General features: G+C 41.9%; 1 protein-coding gene across 1 annotated transcript; it reads right to left on the reverse strand.

The window, feature by feature from the left end:
* Nucleotides 1-258: 258 nt before the first annotated feature.
* On the reverse strand, nucleotides 259-19,357 carry LOC137260460 (melanotransferrin-like). Its single transcript, XM_067798122.1, has 9 exons — nucleotides 19,303-19,357; nucleotides 18,825-19,016; nucleotides 14,111-14,208; nucleotides 10,772-10,907; nucleotides 9,801-10,064; nucleotides 7,623-8,081; nucleotides 6,277-6,520; nucleotides 4,911-5,029; nucleotides 259-2,688 (listed from the first exon to the last, which is right to left on the reverse strand). Exons 2-9 carry the CDS (start codon nucleotides 18,889-18,891, stop codon nucleotides 1,889-1,891), a joined length of 2,187 nt encoding a protein of 728 aa, XP_067654223.1. The 5' UTR covers nucleotides 18,892-19,016; nucleotides 19,303-19,357; the 3' UTR covers nucleotides 259-1,888.
* Between the last annotated feature and the right edge of the window lie 7,335 nt (nucleotides 19,358-26,692).

A 26,692-nucleotide genomic window follows, 5' to 3' on the forward strand; every position in this document is an offset into this window, starting at 1 on the left:
TTGCTTAATATCCAACTGGTACATAGCTTGTTGAAACACTTTAGACATAAAGTTTCAGCCCTGATGAAACTAAGGTGAAAAACATGACCAAAGTCTTGACAGTCACAGGAACAACAATCCCCAGAAGTGGAATTGCTTCAGAAAATCCGGTAGAAGCACATGATAGGGAGCATAAACCATATACCATGTATGAATAAAAATACCTAGGGATAGGGAGCATAAACCATATACCATGTATGAATAAAAATACCTCGAACATGAACTTATGTGTATATAAAGATGTACACACATTTATTATTATAAAGACGAACATACATTGGAATGGTTTGGAACACAGGGTAACGTTTCACAAACATGCCGTAAAATGTATCTGAACCAATTTTGTATACATGGGGCAACAAACACTTGAACAACAGCTTTCTACTACTAAGCTTCAAAGGTAACCCGTGAGGATGTTGGTAGAATGTGGCTTAATGCGGATAAAACTACACTCACTCACTCACTCACTCACTCTAAAGAGAAGAAAAAGGAGCACAGCTGTGACGCTTGTCAAATGATCTGTTTTTTGTAACGATTCTGTATTCAAAATTTGTGGAAACAACCTTTCTTTTAATCACCGTTCGTATTTATCCTACCGAACATTTCAATGTTTATTTTGAAATGTCTGAGGCACGAGTACAAAGCATTTTGTAGCCATCGGTAGATTTTACAGACAGGAAGAAATTTAGAGTTACCTCCCTTCCGTCGATTTGCATTCGCAAAACATAGGTAATGTCCGTACATCATACGTCATTCAATGTTATTCGAGATACTACCAAGAAGTACTACAAAGAAGTACCAAATGAGTTCGGCATTCCCAGCAGGGAACATAGAAATGTTATTCGCTTAAAAGTAATAGAAGCGCGCGTGCGCGCGCAACCAATCAGAAAACGACAATTATGTGTGAGATACGATAAACATTTTTGTTGCCCTCGAATTAGTCAATCTCAAATTCTACCATAATCAGTAAGAAGGAATTTTTAATACAGTTACCAGAATTACATAGGTATATGAATTAATATTACATATTTCCTTGTTGCTTACTTAACCATTTGATCTCAACTAGCTAACACTGATTCCATATCTTTCTGGATAAAATATTCTTCAGACTACGCGAGAGCGATTTCAGGGAATATGTCTGAAATTTCATTGCTTAAGTACCCGACTCAGTAACATTGTACTGACTGCACTTGTCTTTAATTATTTAATTTACCCATTAATTCCTAACGCGACGGCGAACAAGTGCCATATTTTAACGTCTTTTGGTATGTCGATTCCTCACATGGGTACAACGCATGGAGCCCATTTCTGACGTCCCCCGCCGTGATATTGCTGGAATATTGCTAAACCATTCTTACATTCGTTAGTAATATACATGAAATATTAAAGTTTGGCTGTATATGTAGACAGACTGGAGCCCATCGTTTGGCTGATATGTGTATGGGATTGTAAGAAAGGACTAAGCTTATTCCAGTTCTACAAACATCTCTCGTAGCATATTGACTTCGAGGCAGAAAAGGTACATACATTTAACTATTATCTGAAACAGAACAAACTGATTTCTCTCCGAAGGTTGTAACATTGTATTTGTAATATTTATCACACAACTAACCATTATAAAACATATACCTTCATTTGAATCATATTGCTGACAAAATACAGATAACGTTAACTATACTGAGGAAAAATAAGGTGTCATATAAAAACTCGAGTGTTCGTTTACGTTTTCCCAGTTTCTTCACAAGCTATGGGATACACAAGCTTTTGAAAATCCTACAAAAGAAAATGGAACAATGTTGCTTTCATGTAATCCCTTATTTTCCCCCAGTATATGTATGTATGTATGTGCCTATATGAGATTAAACAACACAAACAGAAACATGATGATATTGGCTGTAGCGATAACACCTTGTCCACCGCTGGTGCACGGTTTCTTGTCCAGCGCTTTCAGAGCCCCAAGGTACTCTTGACCCAGCCACTTGGTGTAATCTTGTTTGGCTTCCGGTACAGGGGATAGGAACGATGTTGCGTCATCAAAGATGGCGTCCTTCCCTTCGTATGTCGCGAACATTTTAAATACGTCGCTGTCCCTCCCAAATTTGAGCTGAGCCTTTCTTAAGATGGTGGAGTAGTGACGTCTTTCCGACGTTGCCTTCTTGCCACTTGTGACGACGGTGTGAGAAGGGACTTTAGCCAGGTTGCACTCTCGCCATTTATCCACTGGCTTCCGAGACCCGTCGGGACAAAGCAGTTCAAAGTCCGCAGAGTTCAGAGATTGCGCCCAGTCCTCGTTCAGCTTCCCATCTGTGTAGCTTTGAACTGTGGAATGTTTAACAAAAGCAACGTCGGCGTTCTTTTCAACCAAGCATCGGAAGGCTCCTTTGTAGCTGTAGTACTTGTTGGAACTGTCTCTCTGACAGAACTGTTTCCCCCCACACAGTTCACAGAGGCTACTAGGGTTCTTCCCTGTGGGGTTGTACTTGGGATCCAAAGCACCGGGGACACAACTCTTGGAGAAGAAATTCCCCACCGCGTTAATGATGCCACACTGTGTGGACGAAGACGATATTGATCTCTTCTCAATCAAGGTTCCAACTGGAATGTTCCAGCCTGATGTCTTCATGATGCCCGTATGGCAGGAAGTCTTCCCTAAAACACACAGCACATTATAAACAAACAATCCATTGAAATAACCCAGATTTGCATGATTGCAGATCAAGTCAAAACATTGACTACATAATAGTCTCGTTTCCTGTTGACAGGGTCCCGTTCTATTACGCATCTTAGTGCAATAACCAGTCCAGAGTTTTCAACTGGATGCATAAATAGTAATGTGTGTGATTTGATACATCTAAGCACTTGTATATTGCAACACTACCTGGAAACCTGGAAATCGTGGAAAGCTCAAAACGAGGCTGGAAACGTTTGGCGTCTGCTACGGAACTGATAAATTATTATACCAATCTCATATTAATCTCGTTACAGAACAACACTGAATAAGCACAAATTAAAAAAAACCCCAAACACATATCATGTGTAACCAGTGAGCCAGATGCATTGTGAATCATTTTACGACCTCATCAAACAGGGGTAGACTGTCACGTTTTCGTTAAGGTCATGCTGCCTTAACCTCGACATAAAATATAGAAATACGATGTTTTTAAAATTTAAAATCAAAATTTGTTTGTAAAGACCATTTTCTTATGAAACAAGGAATTGGAATTCAGTCTATCCAGAGTTGTTTGTGATGTCAGTTTTCACCTTCACACGAGAAAATTCGGATCGGCTGAACAGTAGGTCATTGTCTGAGTAGGTCTGAGACTCATGTTCCGGGTTGTAACGAATCATGAGTGAGGGAGTATGTTTTACGCCGCCTTGAGCAATATTCCAGCAATATGACGGCGAGGGACCCCACAAGTGGGTTTCACGTGGGGATTCAAACCCGGGTCTTCGACGTGACGAGCGAACACAATAACCTCAAGGCTACCTCCCCTCCTCCAACGAATCGCGGTGTGCAGAATTGTCGTAAATAACGGTAATGGCCAGAAACATGGGTTGTTCAGAACAAAGGGGATTTGATTATACTTGTGGAAAGATATATTGAAGAGACCAAACAATGTCCAATTCCATCTCTAAAAGCATTTTAAATATTGTCCAAAAGAAACGATTATTATGAAACATTTTTCAATATATTATTTAATGAAGTATTCCATTTCGCACCAAAACATACTTCCAAACCAAATGTATTCGATCGAAAAATGCAGGGACATTTGATCAACTAAGCAAATAACAGTTTGCCAAAACGATGTCACGTCCTGTAGCACGAACCCCTTATCAAACCGTCAACTCGTTAATACGCTGGCACGTTTGGTTCACAGCAAAAAAAGCACACTGTCACTTTCTTTGCACACCTCCCTCGGAACAAATAGTGAGCGGTGTCAATATTGTAACGATAGTTTGTTACACAACTATTGTATGTTTAGGGCTTATATTCTGCAAAACATATCACAGAGTTTGTCTAATCGTTGATTATAATGAGCGTTTCTTAGAGTATTTTATGTTTATTAGTTTTCCGGTTAGATAGCAATTCGTCGGTCCTCCACTGAGTCAAACAGACTGTAAATATAAAGAAGATGATGGGAAGAAAAGGTACTTTTTGTTAAGTCACGAACCAAAGCAAATCAAAGAAAATTATATGTGTAAAATTCATATGATAGCAGCAATGTGTCAAACTTTTGGATTTTGTGCTTTTGGGGAAACCTGAGCAAGACTGACACTACGGACTGACACCAGAAGAATGGTCCCAAATGAACCTGAGCTTTGGGGTAGCCTAGTGGGTAAAGCGTTCGCTCGTCACACCGAAGACCCGGGTTTGACTCCCCAGATGGGTTAAGTACGTGAAGGTCATTTCTGGTGTCCTCCGCCCTGATATTCCTGGAATATTGCTGAAAGTGGCAAGCAACAAAACTAACTCACTCCAAATGAATCTCCACTGTCAGGAATGGAGAGCTACATGAACGTTACCCTCCACATAACAAAGAGTGGTAGGATGAACGCAGCCCTTAGTTGGGATCGTGAGCACGCTTGAAATGCCGTACAATCCCACCTACGTGACCGTGATCAAGTTTGTTTTTCGCTATCGGCAATATTCCATCTATATGGTGGCGGTCTGTATATAATCGGGTCTGGACCATCACCTTCACTGATCAACAGTATGATCTATACAAAATTGGGAACCGATGACGTGTCAGCAAAGCCTGACCATCCGAACCCGTTAGTTGCCTCTTACGACAAGCATGGGTTGCTGCAGACCAGGTCTAACCTTGGTCTTCACGGGTGATAAATACAAGTACTCATGATCTTAAGTTTACCTTTCAGGTTGGTGAAGCTGACGCCAGTGTTGGACTTCTTGGCGACAGCTACAGCCCAGTAGCTAGCGTCGCTTGTGTCCGGGAAGTTCTCCGCCATCACGGGAACAAGCTTGTGATATCTAAAATAATTGATTGATTTCTTTTAACGCCACACTGTCCAATATTCCAGTTTTATGGCTGTAAATAGTCGAGTCTGGATTGACACTCCGGTGATCAAAAGCATGAACATCAATTTATTCAATTGGGATGATTTTGTCAACCAAGTAAGTGAACCTGACCTGCTGATCCAGTTAGTAGCCTCTTACGACACGCATGGGTGGCCGCAGATCATTTCTAACCGGATCTTCACGGGTCGAAGAGTGGGTGAGTGAATTAGGTGATAAACATACTGTGTTGGAAAATCAGAGGTATATAACCAAATTATAATAGCTCTAAATTTGATTTAAAACCGAACACGTAGCGTGAGGTTTTAAATACAAAATTTAGAGCTATTTTAGAATATTTCTTAACGCCGTAACAGGGTGAGTGAGCTAATATTTAACGTCACGTTGAGCCTTATCGTGACAAGAATAATCTATACATTAATCCTAAGTACATGAAGACTATGAAACCAGCGATGAACAGTAAACAACCAGAGCATCACAGTTCGAATTAGAACCAGCGTGTAACACTAAAGTCTTGCGGTTGTTGGCTGAGTCAGTAAGGTTTCAACCTTTTACCACAATTCCAGCACTACCACGGTGAATGGCACAAGAAATGGATTCACATCTCCTACCCATTTTGGGAATTTAACTCGTGTCTTGGGCTTGAACTCTCTAGCCAGTAGTCTACCCCACCAGCCCTTTATCTGCTGGAGTCGAATGTAACACAGACCAGTGCCTGCGAGTCGACGATGCATTTGGAGAATGTTTCAGTTTACGTTCACTCGTTACGCCGAAAACCTGGTTTCGATTCCCCACACGGTTACCATGTGTGAAGTCCATTTCTGGTGTCCCCCGCCGTTATATTGCTGAAATATTGCTAAAGGCGGCGTAAACCTAAACTTACACACATGACATAGTGGATGAGGTGCACGGGCACAGAATCGCTGTCGGCCGTGCTGAAGTTGAAAACCATACTCACTCACTCACTCACTCACTCACTCACTCACTCACTCAATCAATCAATCAATCAATCAATCACTCAATCAATCATTCAATCAATCACTCAATCACTCACAGTTTATAGTTTCCTTTTATTTTTGACACATATCCGACTGATCGTAAAGTCTGATAAACCTAACAGCATAACTGACCAACATGAATTTGTCCCAGTTTTAGTTGAAGGCGCCCAATGAAAGCCTAAAGTCATTAAAAGGTGGCCTTACTTGCCGGCTGTGTATACATCCCCTCCATCTAAGGTGACCAGGTCTGCGTCTCCAGCCTCAATCTTCTCCATACATTCCTTGTGTGACCCTGCACGCACACAGGTCATCTGGCTGGTGATCCGGCCAGCGGCGAACGCTGCACTCATTTGTAAACATTTGTGTGCTTCCGCGTCAGAGACCACGCACCACCTGTTTGTGTAGTTGCACTTTACATAGTTCTCCAGCGTATTCAGGTAGCCCTTCCCTGGAAACACGTAAAGTCAAGACTTCATTTACTAAATGTAAAGCTGAGATAAGGTGATGCACGGCATGTAAAGTCACGCGTAAACGTGTAAAGTCGTCTGGGTAATTGTGATGTTGCACAACAAGTAAGGCCAACTATGTTATTGAAATATCATGGAAAATGTAAAGCCAGCTAAACTGACGAGCAAAAGAAAGTACACGGGTGTAATTGTTCCTTTAATCCCAAATTTGCGTTCTAGCTGGTAAAATTATTGACGAACACTGATTGTGTTGAACGCAACTATCATGTTCCATGTGCCAAAGTGCAACCAAAAAAAATTGTACCTGATTTGCATGAATTTTGCGAAATTATAATTATTGTCCCATGCACGATCAGTTTAAGTACAGAGGGTATACAACCTGTTTGTCTTGAAGAGTGAACAATCACTTGACAAACATATCACAAGAAAATACCGTTATCGACGAGAACGAACCACAGGAATGTCACAAGAGGGTGCTTCCAACAGCCATCTTGCAAGGACACTGGGTGGCGCAAGACAAACAATAATTCGGCTGTTCACCTGTTTCAGTATGACAGACCAGACTAATCGACCCAAAAGTGGACGTCCCAACAATCGCTATCTGCGAGTTATTCATCTACGTAACCGGATGTTCATGGTGACGTCATCAGCCACCACGTTATTGGGTCATGGCGTGAGCCGATTCACAGTGGCAAGGCGACTTCGCGCTGCTGGCACATGGCCTACTGACCGTTGCGTAGAATGACCATGACTTTCCTGCATCGTAGGAACCGTCTGCAGTGTTCATAACTACATTATATTTGAAGATCATGAATATGGCAGTGACATCGCCTCTCACCGTTATCAAGTTCAAGCTACTTATCGACACAAGGAACTATAAGACTGAATATGTTGTACGAAGGAAGATTGTGTCTCAAAGATTTTGTTTTTTTCTTTCTTCGAGAAGCTCGCACGTTTAGAGCAGCTGACAAACACGTAGGACGGAATCATACAAAACACAATTTCCGCTTAATGCGAAACACGGAGTGTTATAAGCATGATACTGTTACAGAGACATTCGGGTACTCTGTTCTGTTTACTCACCTAAGTAACTTGTGTAGTTCGTTTCGCTGACTCCAAGCAGTCGTTTCGTTCCGTCTGTAAACAACAGATCAGATCCACCGGACGAACTAAACATGCTGAAAGATCCAGACCCATTAAACTGTCTGGCGCCACTTTCAAAGATGTTCCGCAATTTGTCTATTGTTGCCTGGGGTAACGTTGGTGACGTCATAATGGTGTCAGTAGGTCTGGTTGCCCATGAACAAGTGTCCCACTCGTCCACAAGTGCAACTCGACCATCAGGGCAAAGAAGTCGGAAGTCATCCTTACGGATGGCCGTGTTTTCGCGAGCAAGTTCGTCTATGGTGGAGTGTTTGGCGAAAGCTACTTCACCTTTGTTCTGGAGGAGGCACTGCACTGCTCCAGCGTAGCCACTGAAGGTGTCGTTAGACGGGCACTTAGGATTGCCACATATCGCACACACTTTCTCCGGGTTGTCTCCTGTGAAGATACCAGTAAACCATCAGTATATACACAGCATGGGAAGCGGTGGGGTAGCCTAATGGTTAAAGCGTTCGCTCGTCACGCCGAAATCGTCACGATTTCCCAAAAGGGTTTAATGTCTAAAGCCTGTTTATGGTGTTCCCCGAAGCGATATTGTAGGATTACTGCTAAAAGCGTCGTGAAACTTAACTCACTCACTTATAATATGTTTGACACGACCAGGTGGAAACGAAGTGGGTGACTGTTGTGCACCGCTTTCAGTGATATTCCAGCAAGATCTCGCGCTGCTGACACCACACACCACATTCAAACCCAGGCGAGAATTGCGAACACATTAACCACTGTGCTATACCGTCCATTACCCATGCGTAATGTATGACAGATTTATTATGGATGAACATTTGAAAAAAGATCAAAGTTGTTTTTGTACAAACAATACTTAAACAAAAATATATACATACTGTTATCGAACACCGTTGTGGTTCTGGTCTGAAGTGTTTTCAGAACCAGAAACCCAGTTCCGATTACCATGTTGGTGCAATGTGTATTTGGAGAGGAATACGTCTGCATTAGCGCCATGTAATGGGCTTTCTTACATACGTTGTAGCTAAATGAAGTATGTGTTTCAGAAGAAGCAAGATATCTTAAATCATTGGAGTATAGGCCGTTAGTCCCCTATTACTGAATTAATGTCTGTCTGCCTGTAATGTGTGACTGGAGCAGAATATGTCTACATTAGCGCCATCGCTTCTAACAACAAGGAAGCACCGAACATACGTTGCTTTTTAAATGAAGTACGTGTTTCGGAAGGAGAAACGGATGGTGGCATCTTGAAATAAAGTTTTCGATTTGAGGGCCTGTCCATGAAGTGAGTGAGTGAATACTGTTTTATGCCACGTTCAGAAATATCCCAGAAATGTCATGATTGCCTGCTTGATATCGAGCCAAGACAAGTCGATCCACACAGATGGTGAATGATAATACACCTTCAACCAATAAAAACATCGTAGCCATCCAATTCTCTAAGTAGGTTCAAACATTTTGCGATGTCACAGGGGACGTAATCTCCCTCTCCTCCTCTAACGATAAGCATGTCACAGAGGACTTAATACTCCCCAACACATTCATCGTAGCCATCACTCTCGTCTAACGTTGGCACAGAGGACTTAATACTCCCAACACATTCATCGTAGCCATCACTCTCGTCTAACGTTGGCACAGAGGACTTAATACTCCCCAACACATACACCGTAGCCATTAAGGCTGGGACGAGTCCAAAGTTTCTACCCTGGTTCCCAACCCCCTATTACTCTACCCTATCCTTATACCCGTTCTGTTAATTCCTGACATCAAATTTGCAGAGAAATGGCAATACATTCTTCAGCTCCGAGGCTAAAATTTCGATATTTTAAATATCCTAACTATGCATTATATTAAAAAAAAGTGACTGTAAATTATGCATAAATCTTCAATAACAATACAACATTTTAATCATAAAAAATGACATTGTTTCATCTATTAATCATATCATCACACTACGGAGTCCGGGTACTAAGACGGGTACCCGGGTTCTATTTATTACCCATCCATCCCGGGTATACCTGTTACCCCTTCCAACACTAGTAACTGTCTAATTCTCTAAATCGGTTCCAACGACAATCGTTGGCACAGAGGACTTAATTCCTTTCCAGATTTACCAAGATGTACATTACTTGCCCTCAAGATTATTTTTCTCTTCAAAAGCGCCAGGAGCGCAGCTCTGGCTGAAGAAGTTGGCCACGTTTTTCACAGTGTTGTCGCAGTCGCGGATTGAAATGATCCCTTTTGCCTGCATGTTGGATACCGGCACCGTCCAACCCACAGTTCGGCCCACACCGGTGTGACATGACTTCTTCTGTCGCAGACCCTGCAGGGAGGTGATAATGCTGTTCTTCCTGATGACGATCACAGCCTTGTACAGAAACAGCCCGTCATTTGCATCTGAAACGACACCGACGTCCCCTCACAACAAACAAATCAACAAACGAAAAGAGATAAGACCACAAATCTTTAACTCATTGATTTCGTTGAATTATATTTTAGGTTTGTAAATCCTACTTGTAAATCCCCAGTGCAACTACAGTAGTTGGTCATTACTGGTAAAAGTTAAATTAACTCTTGCAAGAATAATTTTTAAAAATTTAGTTTTGGTCGAACTGCTTTCAATACTCATCTCATCTACACCCACAAAATTTCCATTTCCCCCAGATGATTATTAAGAAAATTGCAACTGTTTAGACAACATATATTAGCCATATCAATAACGTGTAACACGGCTGCTGGTAAATTTGTACTTATTTATGATGCTTTATCCATTGTCATTTGAAAATCAGTCAACCAGTCAACCAGCCATCCGATAACGGAAAGATGAAAGAAAATTATATACACGTAGCTAAGATGATTTCCAAGCTGTTTGCAAAATATCAAAATAAAATGACTTCGACTCATTTTATGAAAATTATTATGCATTATGGCAGGTAAATAAGATTGTAAGTCTATGGTATTTTCGCTAATGGCCAACAATTGTTTGTACAGCCAGTATACCAAATAAGTGAACGAGATTGATCTTCATGCCACTCTCAAAAATGAATGTCGAATCATAGCCAGTAAAACCAGTGGCTAACAGCATGAACAGCTGTCCGACTTACTAAGACTGTTGGATTCCTTGAGGATGGGGACCAGACCAAAATATTTCCCTGCTGCGTATATGTCCGTGTCGTCGACCCGCATAACCTCCGCCTCCCCGGCCTTCACCTTCTTCATACACTGGTACCGGTCTTCTGCCTGTCAAGGTAAGTTGGGGGCCAATATATAATCTTGAGTGCACGATTCATTGTTAAGATAGATATCTACTCAAAAACATCAAAGTACTAACATGATGTCCCCCTGTCTTACGACCTCTGTTACAACCTCTGTTATGACCTGTGTTATGACCCTGACGACCTGTGTTATGGCCTGTGTTATGACCTGTGACCACTTGTGTTATGATCTGTGTTAAGACCTGTTTTATGCCTGTGTTATGGATTGTCTTACCACTTGTGTTATGATCTGTGTTAAGATCTGTTTTATGCCTGTGTTATGACCTGTGACCACTGGTGTTATGATCTGTGTTAAGACCTGTTTTATGCCTGTGTTATGACCTGTGACCACTGGTGTTATGATCTGTGTTAAGACCTGTTTTATGCCTGTGTTATGACCTGTGACCACTTGTGTTATGATCTGTGTTAAGACTTGTTTTATGCCTGTGTTATGGATTGTCTTACGACTTGTGTTATGATCTGTATTGTATTAGTTACAGGGTACTTTGAAAGGGTGTGCGTGACTTAAAGTGCAGCCGAAGGAAATACGGAATTACAGTTCCGCCAACCCTTCCAAAACGCCGTGTGACGAATTTATTACTTTTAAGATCTCTTAATTTAGCTTATCTTTAAACAACAACATTCAACCTTCAGCAGAGTGAGACACAAAATGTTTCGCTATGATGTTTTCTGAACAATTATAGAGGGAGATAACTGGGGAAGGCTTAGTTTATGGTAGAAATGATCAAATTTGAGGTTTGGTTATACGACAAGTGAAATACAGAAACAGTTTATTTCTTGGATATAGTTATTGACACAAACAATAGGAAATTGTGGCAACAATTTTATTCCTCCGTTTATACTCATAATTGTATACGTCAACTCTAAAATTTCGAAGCGATCAACCGCTGGCAACATTCCATCTAAGGTCAAGGTCATTCGTACACCCTGGCAAATCCGCCTGCCTGGTTTTGTATGCTTTGGCTGTTGACCAATCAGAATTCGACAGATAACAATAGTCTGTGTTATGCCTGTTTTCCTACCTGCGTTATCATCTGATTGTCTGTGTTATGGTGTATGTTACGACCAGTGGTATGGTCTGTGTTATGGCCTGTGTTACGATCTGTGGTATGGTCTGTGTTATATCCTGTGTTATACCTAGACTGGTGCTTCAAGCTGTTTTTTGCATATCTGATGTTAATTAAAGGTGACATGCAACATAACGCATGCGCATTCAGTAGGTTCACTCAGCTTGAAACAGTATCCCTGCTCTGAACAGTAGTCTAATTTTGGTTGTGTACAGAAACAAGTAAATAATCTTCCCGTTACGTAACAAAATACCATGTCGAATGTGATAAGCAAACACTGTCACAGAAAAAAACTCATTGTCTGGTTTATTGACGGCTATATGTCTGCCTGCCTGTCTGCTAATGACAACTAGCAATGCAAAAATCAATCATTGACCACATGTAATTTGAAATTAACACCTTTCGGGTTTTTAAGCCATAAACAAAGAGCAGACTAAGCGTAACGACAAATGAATCAGTGGCGAATGACAAGGCGTCGTTACGCATGAGTGCACACCACCGGCCCTGACTGGGGTCGGTATCGTTTCAAGGGAGGTAAACCCAGGTACAAAATATTGCACTTTTGATTAGCAATTATACACTTATAAGTTTGTTTATTTGGGTTTTTTTTATCACAGTCACCAATGCATTTTATATATCATGAAAAAGTGCAATCTAAGCAAACTTAGTCTCAGTGTGTTTCGTTACACTCCACCATTGAGTCTAACAAAACCTAGTAGAAGGTCGCGTAAGGTAACCTTTGAGCGACCAATCACAGTCCAATCAAACGCGAGACGGTTAAATAGATTTAACCAATCAGACAACGGCTACTATTTAGAAATCGGAGGGACTTTTCAAAACTATCAGGTCACTGAAATAGATCTCTCCACAAGCATATAATACAGTTACTTGACCTGCAGTATATATGCTTTTGGGTTTCTGTTGACATGGTTACCATTACCATCCGTTTCCAGCAGACCAGTTCTGCCCAAGATCGCCCGAAAAGCGGCTGTCCAAGAGTTAGCACCCAGGCCCAGGACCCCTACATCTGTGTTGCTCTCTTGCGTCATCGTCTTGCCACAGCCGTGGAGACAGCACACCGCATCCCTGGTTTGAGGAGAATTTCCAGCCAAAGTGTCATGAATCGATTCGACCAGGAAGGACAGTTGTCGCACCTTGTGTTGAAAGACTTTCATCGGTGCAGTCGCTTGCGGTGGTGTAAGGTCGTAACTTAAGGTTGTCGTAAGGTCGGGAACTGGCACCTTAGAAACTGGAGGGGAGTCTGGTTCAGTGATCAGTCAGACTTTATCCTTTAACGACGAGATGGAACGACAGCGTGTTTATCATCGGAGAAGTGAATATTTCGCCCTTAATTGCATTCGACAGGTCTTTTCAATTTAGGCAGAGAGAGTGTCATGCTGTTAGGTGCGATACCCAGCATTCACAGATCTGATTTTGTGGTGTTTCAGGGAAATTTGACAGCAAGTCGGTACATCAACGTAGTCCTTGCACGTCACATACTTCCAGTTATGGACCGATAGAGGGAGTTCATCGAGAGTGACAACGCTTTCACACACACAGCACGGGTCACGGTCCGCTACCTTGCCACTTATAACGTCAACGCCTTGCGATGATCTTCCCAATCCCCAGGTCTAAATCCGACAGAACACCGGTACCTATTGGGTGAACACGACCGAGGTGCACGTCAACGTCAAAACACGCCTCAGACACATCTACAACTGGCCATCGCACTGCTGTGTGGAAGAATTACATAGTTTGTGCCGAGACGGTGCCGAACAATAATGTCTGCCAATGAAGGTCATACAAATTACAAGAAGTGAGAAATGAATCAGAATTTCTCGCAAATGTGAAAGGATTGAGATATTGTATAGTTTTCAGCAAAGGTTTAATCCGTGAATATTCGTGTAAGAATTTATCATCAGTAACCCATGCTTGTCGAAAGAGGCGACTAGCGGGGTCGAGTGGTCAGGTTCGCTGACTTGCTTGATGCATGTCATCGTATCTGAATTGCGTAAATCGATGTTCATGTTGTTGATCACTGGATTGTCTGGTCCAAGCTAAAAGCGGAGTAAAACTAAACTCACTAATTTGCTCATCCTACCTTCACACAGCCGACCTGGCGCAGGCCAACTCCATCAAAGGCTGTCTTCATTGCATTACATTTTGCCATGGCTGGGTCGGACGTTACACAGAAACGGGCTGAAACAAATACACATACAGACATTCAGACACTATCGGCCACGTACGTTAATAAGTAGATGAGATGCCATCTCAACAGGGAAACCTGACCACGTCATGACACACCACACCACACCACACCACACCACACCACACTACACTGTTCATCACACCACGCCACACCACACCACACTACACCACACCACACCACACTACACCACACCACACCACACCACACCACACTGTTCATCACACCACACCACACCACACCACACCACACCACACTACACCACACCACACCACACTACACCACACCACACCACACCACACCACACCACACTACACTGTTCATCACACCACGCCACACCACACCACACCACACTACACCACACCACACACACCACACCACACCACACCACACCACACTACACTGTTCATCACACCACGCCACACCACACCACACTACACCACACCACACACACCACACCACACCACACCACACCACACCACATCACACCACACCACACCACACACCACACCACACCACACCACACCACACCACACACCACACCACACCACACCACACCACACCACACCACACCACACCACACCACACCACACCACACCACACCACACCACACTGTTCATCACACCACGCCACACCACACCACACCACACTACACTGATCATCACACCACACCCTATAACCGCACCAGACATCACGCCACACCATATAGCAACACCGTACATCACATCGCACTGTACATTACGCTACACCACATAGCAACACTGTACATCACACCATGCAGTCACACTTTACACGAGACCACATCAACACCACACAGCACACCACACAACAACACTGTACATCATACCACACCATGCAGCCACATCGCACATCACACCACACCACACAGCCACATCACACCACACCATGCAGCCACATCGCACATCGCACCAAACCACACAACACCATACATCACAACACAACACATAACCACACTGTACAGCACAGCACAGCACACAGCCACACCACATGGCATAGCACAGAGTCACACCATACACCACAGCACACCACATAACCATATTCTACATCACATGACATCACGCCACACCACACAGCCACACCATACATCCAAGAACACCACACAGCCTCGCTGTACATCACATCACACCACACCACATAGCCACACCGTACATCACAGTACACAACATAACCAAATAACCCAATATCAATAACAGCGAAACCAGTCTTAATATTTGTCAATTCTACCGGCACAGCAGAGACAGTAGATGAGTGTCAGATTAACAATTGGCGAGGAATCAGTACATGACTCGGAAATGCTATTTTATCAGTATGTGTTCGGGTATGTTGGGTACTTTTGTCAGGCAAAACAAGTGTTTCAGTAAAATCGATTTTTTAACGAAGTAAGAATCAGTTGTAGATGAACGTTATGCAGATTTCTTACTCATTCATGCATATAACAAATTAAAGATACAATACTTAAGAAAAAAAAACGTTTCGAAGAATCGATCAACGATGTCGCCTGCTCAGCAAACGTATGACGTGTCAGCCTGTTTCCCGACATACTTTATTGCAAAACATCTTGTATCTATAAATGATCCGCGAAGCAAATTGCGTTCGGATGCCGCGGTACTATACTAGAAACCACTCAGAAAATATAACAGCAAATGGAATGTTCTTTTTTTATATTTTATTTTATTATTATTTTTTTGGTGCATCTTCAATCATAACATTATTTGTTTTCAATTCTAAAGTGTAAGCACTTGGGTTTTTTTTGTGCTACGCTTCAGCTACGCCACTGCTGGATCCGGTATGACAACTTACACGATGCTCTGATGTGCATCTCAACTAGGTCAGGCTGCATTTTGAAATACAAAACCGGGATTTTGTTAACTGCGCATTTCTTGGGCCCGTCACATGTATATGTAGCTACTTCTACGATCTGATTGTTGGATGGAGTGAGTGAGAGAGTAGGCGAGCAAGTCAATCGCGAATCAGGCACTAGATTCATTCAAGTGAAATGACATCTCCTGAAGTTATGTAGCAAAACAATTGATCTATTTGGGGTGACAGTTTGTGATTTCTAATCTAAGGCGCAAATCCAAAGCAAAGAGTCAACTAAACATACGTAATCGCTGGAATTGACATGCATTACCTCGGAAAATATGGTAAAATGTCACAAAATACTTCCTGAAACTGTAACAATCTTGGCTATCTAGCCTGAGCATGTGTGTTATTAGTTTAGAAAATGAACTTCATTCCATACTCGTATAAAAAACAAGCTAATATCCATTGTAACAACCCCGAATTGATCTTCAGTAACCCATGCTTGTCGTTAGTGGCGACTAATGAAATCGGGTGGTCAGACTCGTTAACTTGGTTGACACATATGATCGCGTTCCAATTGTGTAGATGCTCATGCTGTTGATCCCTGGATTGTCTGATCCAGATTCGATTATTTACAGACCGCTCCTATATAGCTGGAATATTGCTGAGTGCGGCGTTGAACATCCAACCAAACATTGTTCAGTTCTCATTTTAATGCATAGAGAATCACAACCGAGTGTCCTTTGATATCGACTATACCGCCAGTTTAACCACTAAACTAACACTTAGTTTATGTAGTTACAAACAGTCGATACTGGCCGAGGATATTTTACGTTTATCAACGAGTGTTGATATATTTGATATCAGAAGATACGAGGGTGATAATCTGTTTATCACAAAAAAATCAGCCTTTATTAGTTTTCAATAAAAATACGTACTTCTCTGAACTTGGAACTGCCATTAGATTTGCAGCGCTGCGATGCCATTGCATTGTGATGTCATCAGGTATTTTACGTCAGAGCATCGTGAGTCATGTAATTACATGAGTACACATAATGCTAGTTGCTTCTCAAAAAATGCCATTACCTGTCTGTCCACAGACACAGGAGTAAATACCCAATTACTTGAAAAAATATCTGGAGCTCTATGGGTAAAAAATAATAATAGGTACAAGGTCTTACACAAGCAATATCTGCCGTGGAACACAGTTTGGGGTCATAAAGCAAAACATTTACCATGTTTATTTCTGTTTCTATTTCAGTTTGCCGTTCTGACAATGACAACATGAAGGATAAAGTTCATTGCTTAGGTAGAAACATGTAATTCAAAAACTGCATTTCACAATACGGTGAAATTCAAACATGAACAAACCCTGATGCTTCAGGGCACCACAAACGTCAACTTGGTAATACGAGACAGGTCATACATACCTTGTAGATCCGGCTACATTGTTGTATACAGGTCATAAACAAGATCACTGTGATAAAGCAGACATTCAGAGCCATTAACAGCGTTCAGAAAGTTTTGGGAGTTTTAAACACTGCCATTAACCAAGATGTATTGTTTGTGCTAGGTCTTATGTATCCCGCTGAAGTTGTTTTGTGTTGCATAAACCATCCAGACATTTTTGTGTAAATGGTATGGGTTGGGGCATCAAAATGCCTCCACTGTCCTACAAAACGGCCGTAGACCTGTCATTGAAATTAGCTTTTCTTTTTCACAATGGTGGTATGTCGTTTTGTAATGATTTCGACTTGGTATGATTTCTTTTGCCTGTTAGTTTAACTGTAATGGACAAGTGTAATCAGCATTATGAATATCTTAAAAGATAACAGATTGTATATAGTTGTAAACATGCTACACAGTAGAGGAATTACTTTGATATGACCTCCTTTGTCAACACAAAATGTCATCATGTACCTGTTGCCGCAGGGCATGACAGTGACGTCGCCACACCTCAATGACGTCACCACACCTCAATGCGATTCAAAGCAGATAATAAATATGCAGAAGAAAATACAAGTTCATTTTCCTTTTGTACTTAAAACGTATTGCAAAACTGCCATTGAAGTATACGTAATGTCAAGACGACCTAGCTGTGTGAGATGTTGACAAGCGTCTCAGGGAAGGGTAACAGCTAATGAGTAATCACTCAGCCATTCAGTTTGTGCGTTATTTAACAGCAATGTGACAAAGTTTGGATTTTAAAAAAATATTATCAAGACTGACACTATGGACTGACATTCTGACCAGTACACGAGAAGAATGGTTCCAAATGAACCTGGGCTGTTTTGGTAGCCTAGTGGTTCAAGGGTTAAAGACCCGGGTTCGATTCATCATATGAGTACAATGTGTGAAGTTAATTTCTGGTGTATCCCGCCGTGATATTGCTGGAATATTGCGGCCTAAAATTAAACTCACTGTTTATCTTTGGATCTTTACACCAGTACCAACAAGGTTGTTTTGAAGCTTGTCTCAGATGGTCATATGAACACCAACTCGAAAAGCCAAGAATGTATGATAACGTGGCTGCAAGTCCAGTGAATCAAAAAATGAAAAGGGGACTTTTAACCCAAAAACTTTACTATGTTACCGAATACCTGATTTTTTAATTTTAGAGTCTATTCATCCAGGAGAGAGAGAAGAAGAGAGAGAGGAGGGGGGGGGGGGGTGTTGGCGTGGCTAGTGTAAGGGGAAGGGAGTTCAGACTGTTCGCTCTGTACCGCTTTTTGTATATGCACGTGTTATAACACGAGTGTAGGAACATTGGATATAAAGTACTTACCAGTAACGTCAGCAGTTGCCAGGTAACCAGCATTTAGGATGACGAGAGCGACTGTAATGGCATGCATGTTGATGTACTTCCAGACCGTGCCTCGGGTCGATCTACAACTGTGTACTGCCTTGTGGGGATACGTGATAAATGGTCTCCCCAAACCGGACGCGGTTGTTAGCTGACGGACAACAATTCTGAACGCTGCACGAAATGTTCAAAACACAACATTACCGACTTAATCGACACAAAAGCAGAAGTTTATTTTTTGCACGAAAAGTATTGAGAATTTTTATTACGAGCAACGTCCAACCAGTGGATTATTCACATAGCTAGAGCAGAAACATTGGGCCCAGATTAAGTATTCCTATCTGAATGTTATCTCATCTAGCTGAATGTGTTTCGCTTGAGCGAATTGAGACATTTATTATTCTTACATAAGAAGTGTATGGTGTAGATTTGTCGCTGTTCTGAACTGCGTAATACTCACCTGCTTTTGCTGAGGCTACGTTACGTTCCCGGTGGCAGCCTTGTGTTGGCGAAACGTAGTTAAATAGGGACAAAGCGGGATTGATGTGAGACAACATTGGGTGACTGAATGAGTGACCCTCTCTCAAACACATTCATTCTCTCTCTCTCTCTCTCTCTCTCTTCTCTCTCTCTCTCTCATACACACACATCATAATTGCAACCCGATTCACTTACACAAGTGACACATTCAGACACATTCAAAGAGACACAATATATTGGGGAGAGTGAGTGAGTGAGTTTAGTTTTACGACGCACTCAGCAATATTCCAGCTATATGGTGTCGGTCTGTAAACAACTGAGGCTGAACAATCCAGTGATTCACAACATGGGCATCGATCTGCGCAGTTGGGAACCGATGACATGAGTCAACCAATTCAGCGAGCCTGACCACCCGATTCCGTTTGTCGCCTTTTACGACAAGCATAGTCACAGTTAATGGCAAGTATAGATTGCTGAATCCTATTCTTACCCGGGACCTTCACAGGTCTAATATTTTCATAAGCAGAATATACTGAATATAGCAATATGAAGTGTTCATATATTTAACTTTTTCTTCTCGGGAACATACTATCAATACAGTTGACTAGATTTTGTTGTATTTCAGAGCACTGCATTACATATATTAACTTTTCGGTAGAGTTATAGTCTTTACGGACATTCTGGCTGTAGGGGCGGTAACTCGATGGATGTAAGACTTTCTTTTCCGACGTGACCAACTGAAAGCTGATCTTGAGAGAGTTCGAGTTCTGTCCTCAAACGTTAGTTTTGCAAATAATGAATAATTTAAGTCTTTGAAGGGCATTTAGTAGTGATATACATAAGAATGAAGATTTTTGTGGATATCAGCTTCTTTATTTTGAGAACACAACGTTTCGGAGTTAATGCTTGCTCCTTCATCAGGTGAATGAGAATGGGGTACAGAGCTATATTTATATGTGCAGGTAAAACAATAACAAAATAACAAGTGGAATGAGTTAACGAAAGCTGGAAGCCAGTATAAACAAGCACTGATAGGGAGCCGACAGTTATGATGACAGTGATGGAAGCCAATGGTAAGATTATGTTTACATAAAACAGATGGGGATTAAGGACGATGTACATGATTGGGGATTAAGGATGGAAACCAATGGTGATGACATACACATGATTGGATGAGGATTAAGGATGATGTACATGATAGGGATGATGATAAAGGATGTACACGGGTGGATTGTGTAAACACTAATGAATTTCATGGATGGAATGTACACAGATAGAAGAGATTAATTTATCAACAAGTCCCAGGCACTTGGTAGGTACACTCCTTGTTCCAGCAATCAACCGTGACCGGGGAGTGTACCTACCAAGTACACGATAGGAAACGAGACTATTATGTAGTCAATGTTTTGACTTGATCTGCAATCATGTAAATCTGGGTTACTTCAATGGAAGCGATAAACGCAACTTAGTGCAATAACCAGTTCTGCATTTTTAACTGGATACATAAACATTAATCAGTATGATTTGATACACCTAAGCATTTGTATATTGCAACACTACGTTCCTCCTAAACCGTGCAAACACGTCGTACAGCGTGCTCTGTCGTACAGCGTGCTCTGTCGTACAGCGTGCTCTGTCGCACAGTGTGCTCTGTCGTACAGCGTGCTCTGTCGTACAGCGTGCTCTGTCGCACAGTGTGCTCTGTCGTACAGCGTGCTCTGTCGTACAGTGTGCTCTGTCGTACAGTGTGCTCTGTCGTACAGCGTGCTCTGTCGCACAGCGTGCTCTGTCGTACAGTGTGCTCTGTCGTACAGTGAGCACTGACAAACGGAAACCTGGAAGTAGTGGAAATCTCAAAACGAGGCTCTGCTGCTAGAAACGTTTGGTACCGAATTGATATTATGTCAGTCTCATTGTGCGTTATAGAACAATACTGATTAAGCGCAATTTGAAAAACACATAACATGTGTAACCAGTGAGCCAGATGCATTGTGAATCATTTTACGACTTCTTCAAACAACGGTAGTCTGTCACGTTTCAGTTAAGGTCATGCTGCCTACATCTCGCCATAAAACATAGAAAATTTAACATTAAAATTTAAAATTTGTTCGTAAAGACAATTTTCTTATGAAACAAGAAATTGGAATTGAGTGTAAGCAGAGTTGGTTGTGGTGTCTATTTTCACGTTCACACGAGAAAATTCGGACCGGCTAAAAAGTAGGTCATTGTCTGAATAGGCTAACGAATCGTAAGTGAGTGAATATGTTTTTTACGCCGCTTTAAGCTATATTCCAGAAACATGAAGGCGAGGGACCCTAGAAATGGGCTTCACGTAGTTTACACATGTGGGGATTCAAATCCGGGTCTTCGGTGTGACGAACGAATGCTTTAACCTCCACCACCCTCCTCAAACGAACCGTGGTATGCAGAACTGTCGGAAATAACGGTGATGGCCAGGGTTTTCAGAACAAAGGTGGTTTGATTATATTTGTGGAAAAATATAATATTAAATCCCTTTGTAATTTCACAGATCAAGATTCACCGATATATTCCAAAACGATGCCAAACTTTTTTGCAGTATACTATTTAATTAAGTATTCCATTTTGTGCACAAAACATACATTCAAACCAAATGTATTCGGTCGAAAAATGTGGGAACATCAGCTAAGGAAAAATGCGAACTTTGCCCGCACGATGTTGTATTTCGTAGCATGAACATTGTGTAAAACCGATGACTCGTTTATAAAAACGCCGGCACGTTTGGTTCAAAGCAACAAAAAGTACACTGTCTCCTTCTTTACATACTTCTCTCGTAACAAATGGTGAACGGTGTCAATATTTTAATGATAGCTTGTTAAACAACTATTGTATTTTTAGGGTTTATGTTCTGCATATAAACTTGACAAGGTTTGTCTGATCATTGATTACGATGAGCGTTTCTTCGAGTGTTTTATGTTTATTAGTTTTCCGGTTAGATTGCAATTCGTCGGTCCTCCACTGAGTCAAACAGACTGTAAATATTAGGCAGATGATGTCAAGAAAATGTATTTTTTTATAAATCAAATATCAAAGCAAATCAAACAAAATTACATGTGCAAAATTCATATTATAACCGTTATCAGGAATGTGTCAATACTTCGGATTCATTTTGGAAAAATTGACCAAGACTGAGACATTCTGACCAAGACACGAGGAGAATGATTACAAATGAATCAGGAGCGATGGGATAGCCTAACGGTTAACGTGATCGCTCATCACTCCTGAGGCACGTGTTCAATTCCCCACACGGGCACAATGTTTGAAGCTCATTTCTGGTGTTCCCCACTGTGATATTGCTGGAATATTGCTAAAAGTGGCATAAAACCAAACTCAGTCACTCCAAATGAATTTCCACTGTCAGGAATGGAGAACTACTTGCATGGACATTGCCCTCTACAAGATGACAGGATGAATACTGGCCCAAGCTGGCATCGGGAGCATTCCTTGGAACGCCATACAATCCCGTTTACGTGGCCATGATTAAGGTGGATAAACACAAGTTTGTTTGTCTGTTGTTTAACATCGCTATGAGAAATATTCCAGCACATGGTGGCGGTTTGTAAGTAATCGAGCTAGGACCCAAACCGCCACTGATCAGCAGTATGATCAACGCATTTAGGAACCGCTGACATGTGTCAACCAAGCCTGACCACCCGTTAGTTGCCTCTTACGATAAGCATGGGTTGCTGAAGACCAGGTCTAACTTTGATCTTCACGGGTGATAAATACAAGTACTCAAGATCTTAAGTTTAACTTTCAGGTTGGTGAAGCTGACGCCAGTGTTGGACTTCTTGGCGACAGCTACAGCCCAGTAGCTAGCGTCGCTTGTGTCCGGGAAGTTCTCCGCCATCACGGGGACAAGTTTGTGATATCTAAAGCAATTGATCGACTGTTATTTAATGCTGCACCAGCAACAATATTCCAACTGTAACCGAGTCTAGATTGACAATCCGGTAACCAACAGCATGAGCATCAATCGAAACAAATGGGATGATATTTGTCAGCCAGGTCAGCGAGCCAGGATAGCTATTCTTGGAACATTCGTAGCCTTACGAACTTCTTAAGCCCATTCTTAACACATTGGCTACAATCAACGCTACGAATTCTTAGGGCTACGAACATTTCGAGAATAAGGGCCCTGGCCGCTCGTTAGTAACTTCTTAGTATGGGCGACTGAAGATCTTTTCTAGCTCAGACGTTCACGGGTCGATATCTGAAACGAACACTGAGTGAGTGAATATTTCTTAACGTCGCAATAGAGTGAGTGTGCCTTATCGTGACAAGAATAATTTATACATTAAACCTAAGTACATGTAGACAACGAAACCTACAATGAACAGTAAACAACCAGAGCAGCACAGGCAGAATTAGAACCAGTGTGTAACATTAAACAAGTCTTGCAGCTTTTGGCTGAGTGTGTCAGTAAGGTTTTAACCCTTTACCACTATTCCAGCACTACCACGGCGGATGACACAAGAAATGGCTTCACATCTTCTACCCATGATGGGAAGTGAACCCGTGTCTTGGGCTTGAAGTCTTTAGTCAATAGTCTACCCCACCACCTCCTTATCTGCTGGAGTCGACTGTAACATAGACCAGTGCCTGTGAGTCGACGATGTATTTGGGGAATATTGCACTTTCTGTTCGTTTGTCACGCCGATGATCCGGGTTCGGTCCCCCACACGGTTACCATGTGTGAATCCCAATTCTGGTGTCCCCCGCCGTTATATTGCTGAAATATTGCTAAAATATTAGGAAACTCACTCACATGACATAGTGGATGAGGTGCACGGGCGTAGAGTCGAATCCGACTGATCGTAAAGCCTGATAGACCTATCAACGTTATTGACCTACATAAAGTTGAAGGCGCCCAATGAAAGCCTAAAGTCATTAAAAGGTGGCCTTACTTGCCGGCCGTGTATACATCCCCTTCATCCAAGGTGACCAGGTCTGCGTCTCCAGCCTCAATCTTCTCCATACATTCCTTGTGTGACCCTGCCCGCACACAGGTCATCTGCTGGTGATCCGACCAGCGGCGAACGCTGCACTCATTTGTAAACATTTGTGTGCTTCCGCGTCAGAGACCACGCACCACCTGTTTGTGTAGTCGCACTTTACGTTGTACTCCAGCGTGTTCAGGTAGCCCTTCCCTGGAAACACGTGAAGTCGAGGCTGCATTTACTAAATGAAAAACTGAGATAAGGTGATGCACGGCATCTGGGTAATTGTGAATGTTACACAACATGTAAAGTATTCTGGGTTATTGTGATGTTATACAGCATGTAAAGCCAGCTATGTCGTTGTGATGTTATAGTTATCTGGGTACCTGTGATTATTCCAGCAGAAATATTCCTTGGTTCTCATTGTATCCTTTCCGTTTTCATTTCAACTTTGTCAAATATAGTGATGCTGTATAACATGTAAAAGGTTCTGGGTTATTGTGATGTTATAAAACATGTAAAATATTCCGGGTTATTGTGATGTTATACAACATGTAAAGTCATCTGGTTATAGTGTTTGCAGATGTGAGGATTTGTCTTGATCGGCTCCGTCGAGATGTGTCACTTACAGTGTGTCATGATATGACGGTCATGATCCAACAAAAGATCTTTGAAGATCATGAATATGACAGTGACATCGCCTTTCACAGTCTGGGCCCTTTCACCATCATCAAGATCAAGCTACTTATCGACACAAGGAACTATAAGACTGAATACGTTGTACGAAGGAAGATTTTGTTTTTTCTTTAAGACGCTCGCACGTTTAGAGCTGCTGACAAACAGGTAGCATGTGAAGGACGGAATCATATAAAACACAATTTCCACCTAATGCGAAACACTAGTATGGAATCCGAGAAGGGACATTGTCGCGTTGTCGCATTGTCGCGTTGTCGCCCTCTCAAAAACAAGCAAAATGAGGCAAAAATTAACCAAAGCGCGACAATGCGACAACGCGACATTTCGCCTATTTGTCGCATTGTCGCGATGTCGCGTGTCGCGTTTCGAATAACATTTTCTCTGTTCCTCCAAAGTGCGACACGCGACATAGCGACACTTTTCAAGGTCAAAATATGTCGCGTTGTCGCATTGTCGCCCTATCTAAGATATGTAAGAGTTCACTAAAACGCGACACACGACAATGCGACAACGCGACATTTCATCAAAATGTCGCGATGTCGCACTGTCGTGTGTCGCGCTTTGTTAAAATATTGACCATAGTATGCATTTAACAAATTGACTGAAACGCGACACGCGACAATGTGACAAAATGTATGTCGCATTGTCGCGTTGTCGCCCTTTTTGTTACCGGTGCGCATGTGTAGAAAGTCAATTAATCTACGCATGCGCAGAAAATGTTATACTCTATTCATTTTGATGAAATGTCGCATTGTCGCGCGTCGCGTTTTGTTAAAATAATGACTACAGTGTGAATTATAAGATATTAACTAAAACGCGACACGCGACAATGCGACAACGCGACATTTTGATGAAATGTCGCATTGTCGTATTGTCACGCGTCGCGTTTTGTTAAAATATTGACTACAGTGTGAGTTATAAGATATCAACTAAAACGCGACACGCGACAATGCGACAATGCAACAATGCGATATTTTGATGAAATGTCGCATTGTCGCGCGTCGCGTTTTGTTAAAATATTGACTACAGTGTGAATTATAAGATATTAACTAAAACGCGACACGCGACAATGCGACAATGCGACAATGCGACAATTTGACTACAGTGTGAATTATAAGATATTAACTAAAACGCGACACGCGACAATGCGACAACGCGACATTTTGATGAAATGTCGCATTGTCGTATTGTCACGCGTCGCGTTTTGTTAAAATATTGACTACAGTGTGAGTTATAAGATATCAACTAAAACGCGACAATGCGACAATGCAACAATGCGATATTTTGATGAAATGTCGCATTGTCGCGCGTCGCGTTTTGTTAAAATATTGACTACAGTGTGAATTATAAGATATTAACTAAAACGCGACACGCGACAATGCGACAATGCGACATTTTGACTACAGTCTGAATTTTAAGATATCAACTAAAACGCGACACGCGACAATGCGACAACGCGACATTTTGATGAAATGTCGCATTGTCGCGCGTCGCGTTTTGTTAAAATATTGACTACAGTATGTATTATAAGATATTAACTAAAACGTAGTCTGTCGTACAGACCCTGAAGTATATATATATCCAAGAGAGCCCATGCAAGTCTAGAAAATGTGGCAAGTCTAGATTTTCATAGCTTCAGGGTACCAATTTGCTGAATTCATAGCCAGTATATGGCTAGTAATTATCAGTTGATCT

Source organism: Haliotis asinina, chromosome 13, assembly GCF_037392515.1.
Source record: "Haliotis asinina isolate JCU_RB_2024 chromosome 13, JCU_Hal_asi_v2, whole genome shotgun sequence".
NCBI classification, from domain to species: domain Eukaryota; kingdom Metazoa; phylum Mollusca; class Gastropoda; order Lepetellida; family Haliotidae; genus Haliotis; species Haliotis asinina.

Coding starts and splice junctions, on each gene's coding strand:
- LOC137260460 (XM_067798122.1), bottom strand. CDS start 18,891: ATGCATGCCATTACAGTCGCTCTCGTCATCCTAAATGCTGGTTACCTG. Junction 14,209..18,824: donor GGCAACTGCTGACGTTACTG/GTAAGTACTTTA, acceptor TATTTGTTTCAG/CCCGTTTCTGTGTAACGTCC. Junction 8,082..9,800: donor AGAGAAAAATAATCTTGAGG/GCAAGTAATGTA, acceptor GTATCTTCACAG/GAGACAACCCGGAGAAAGTG.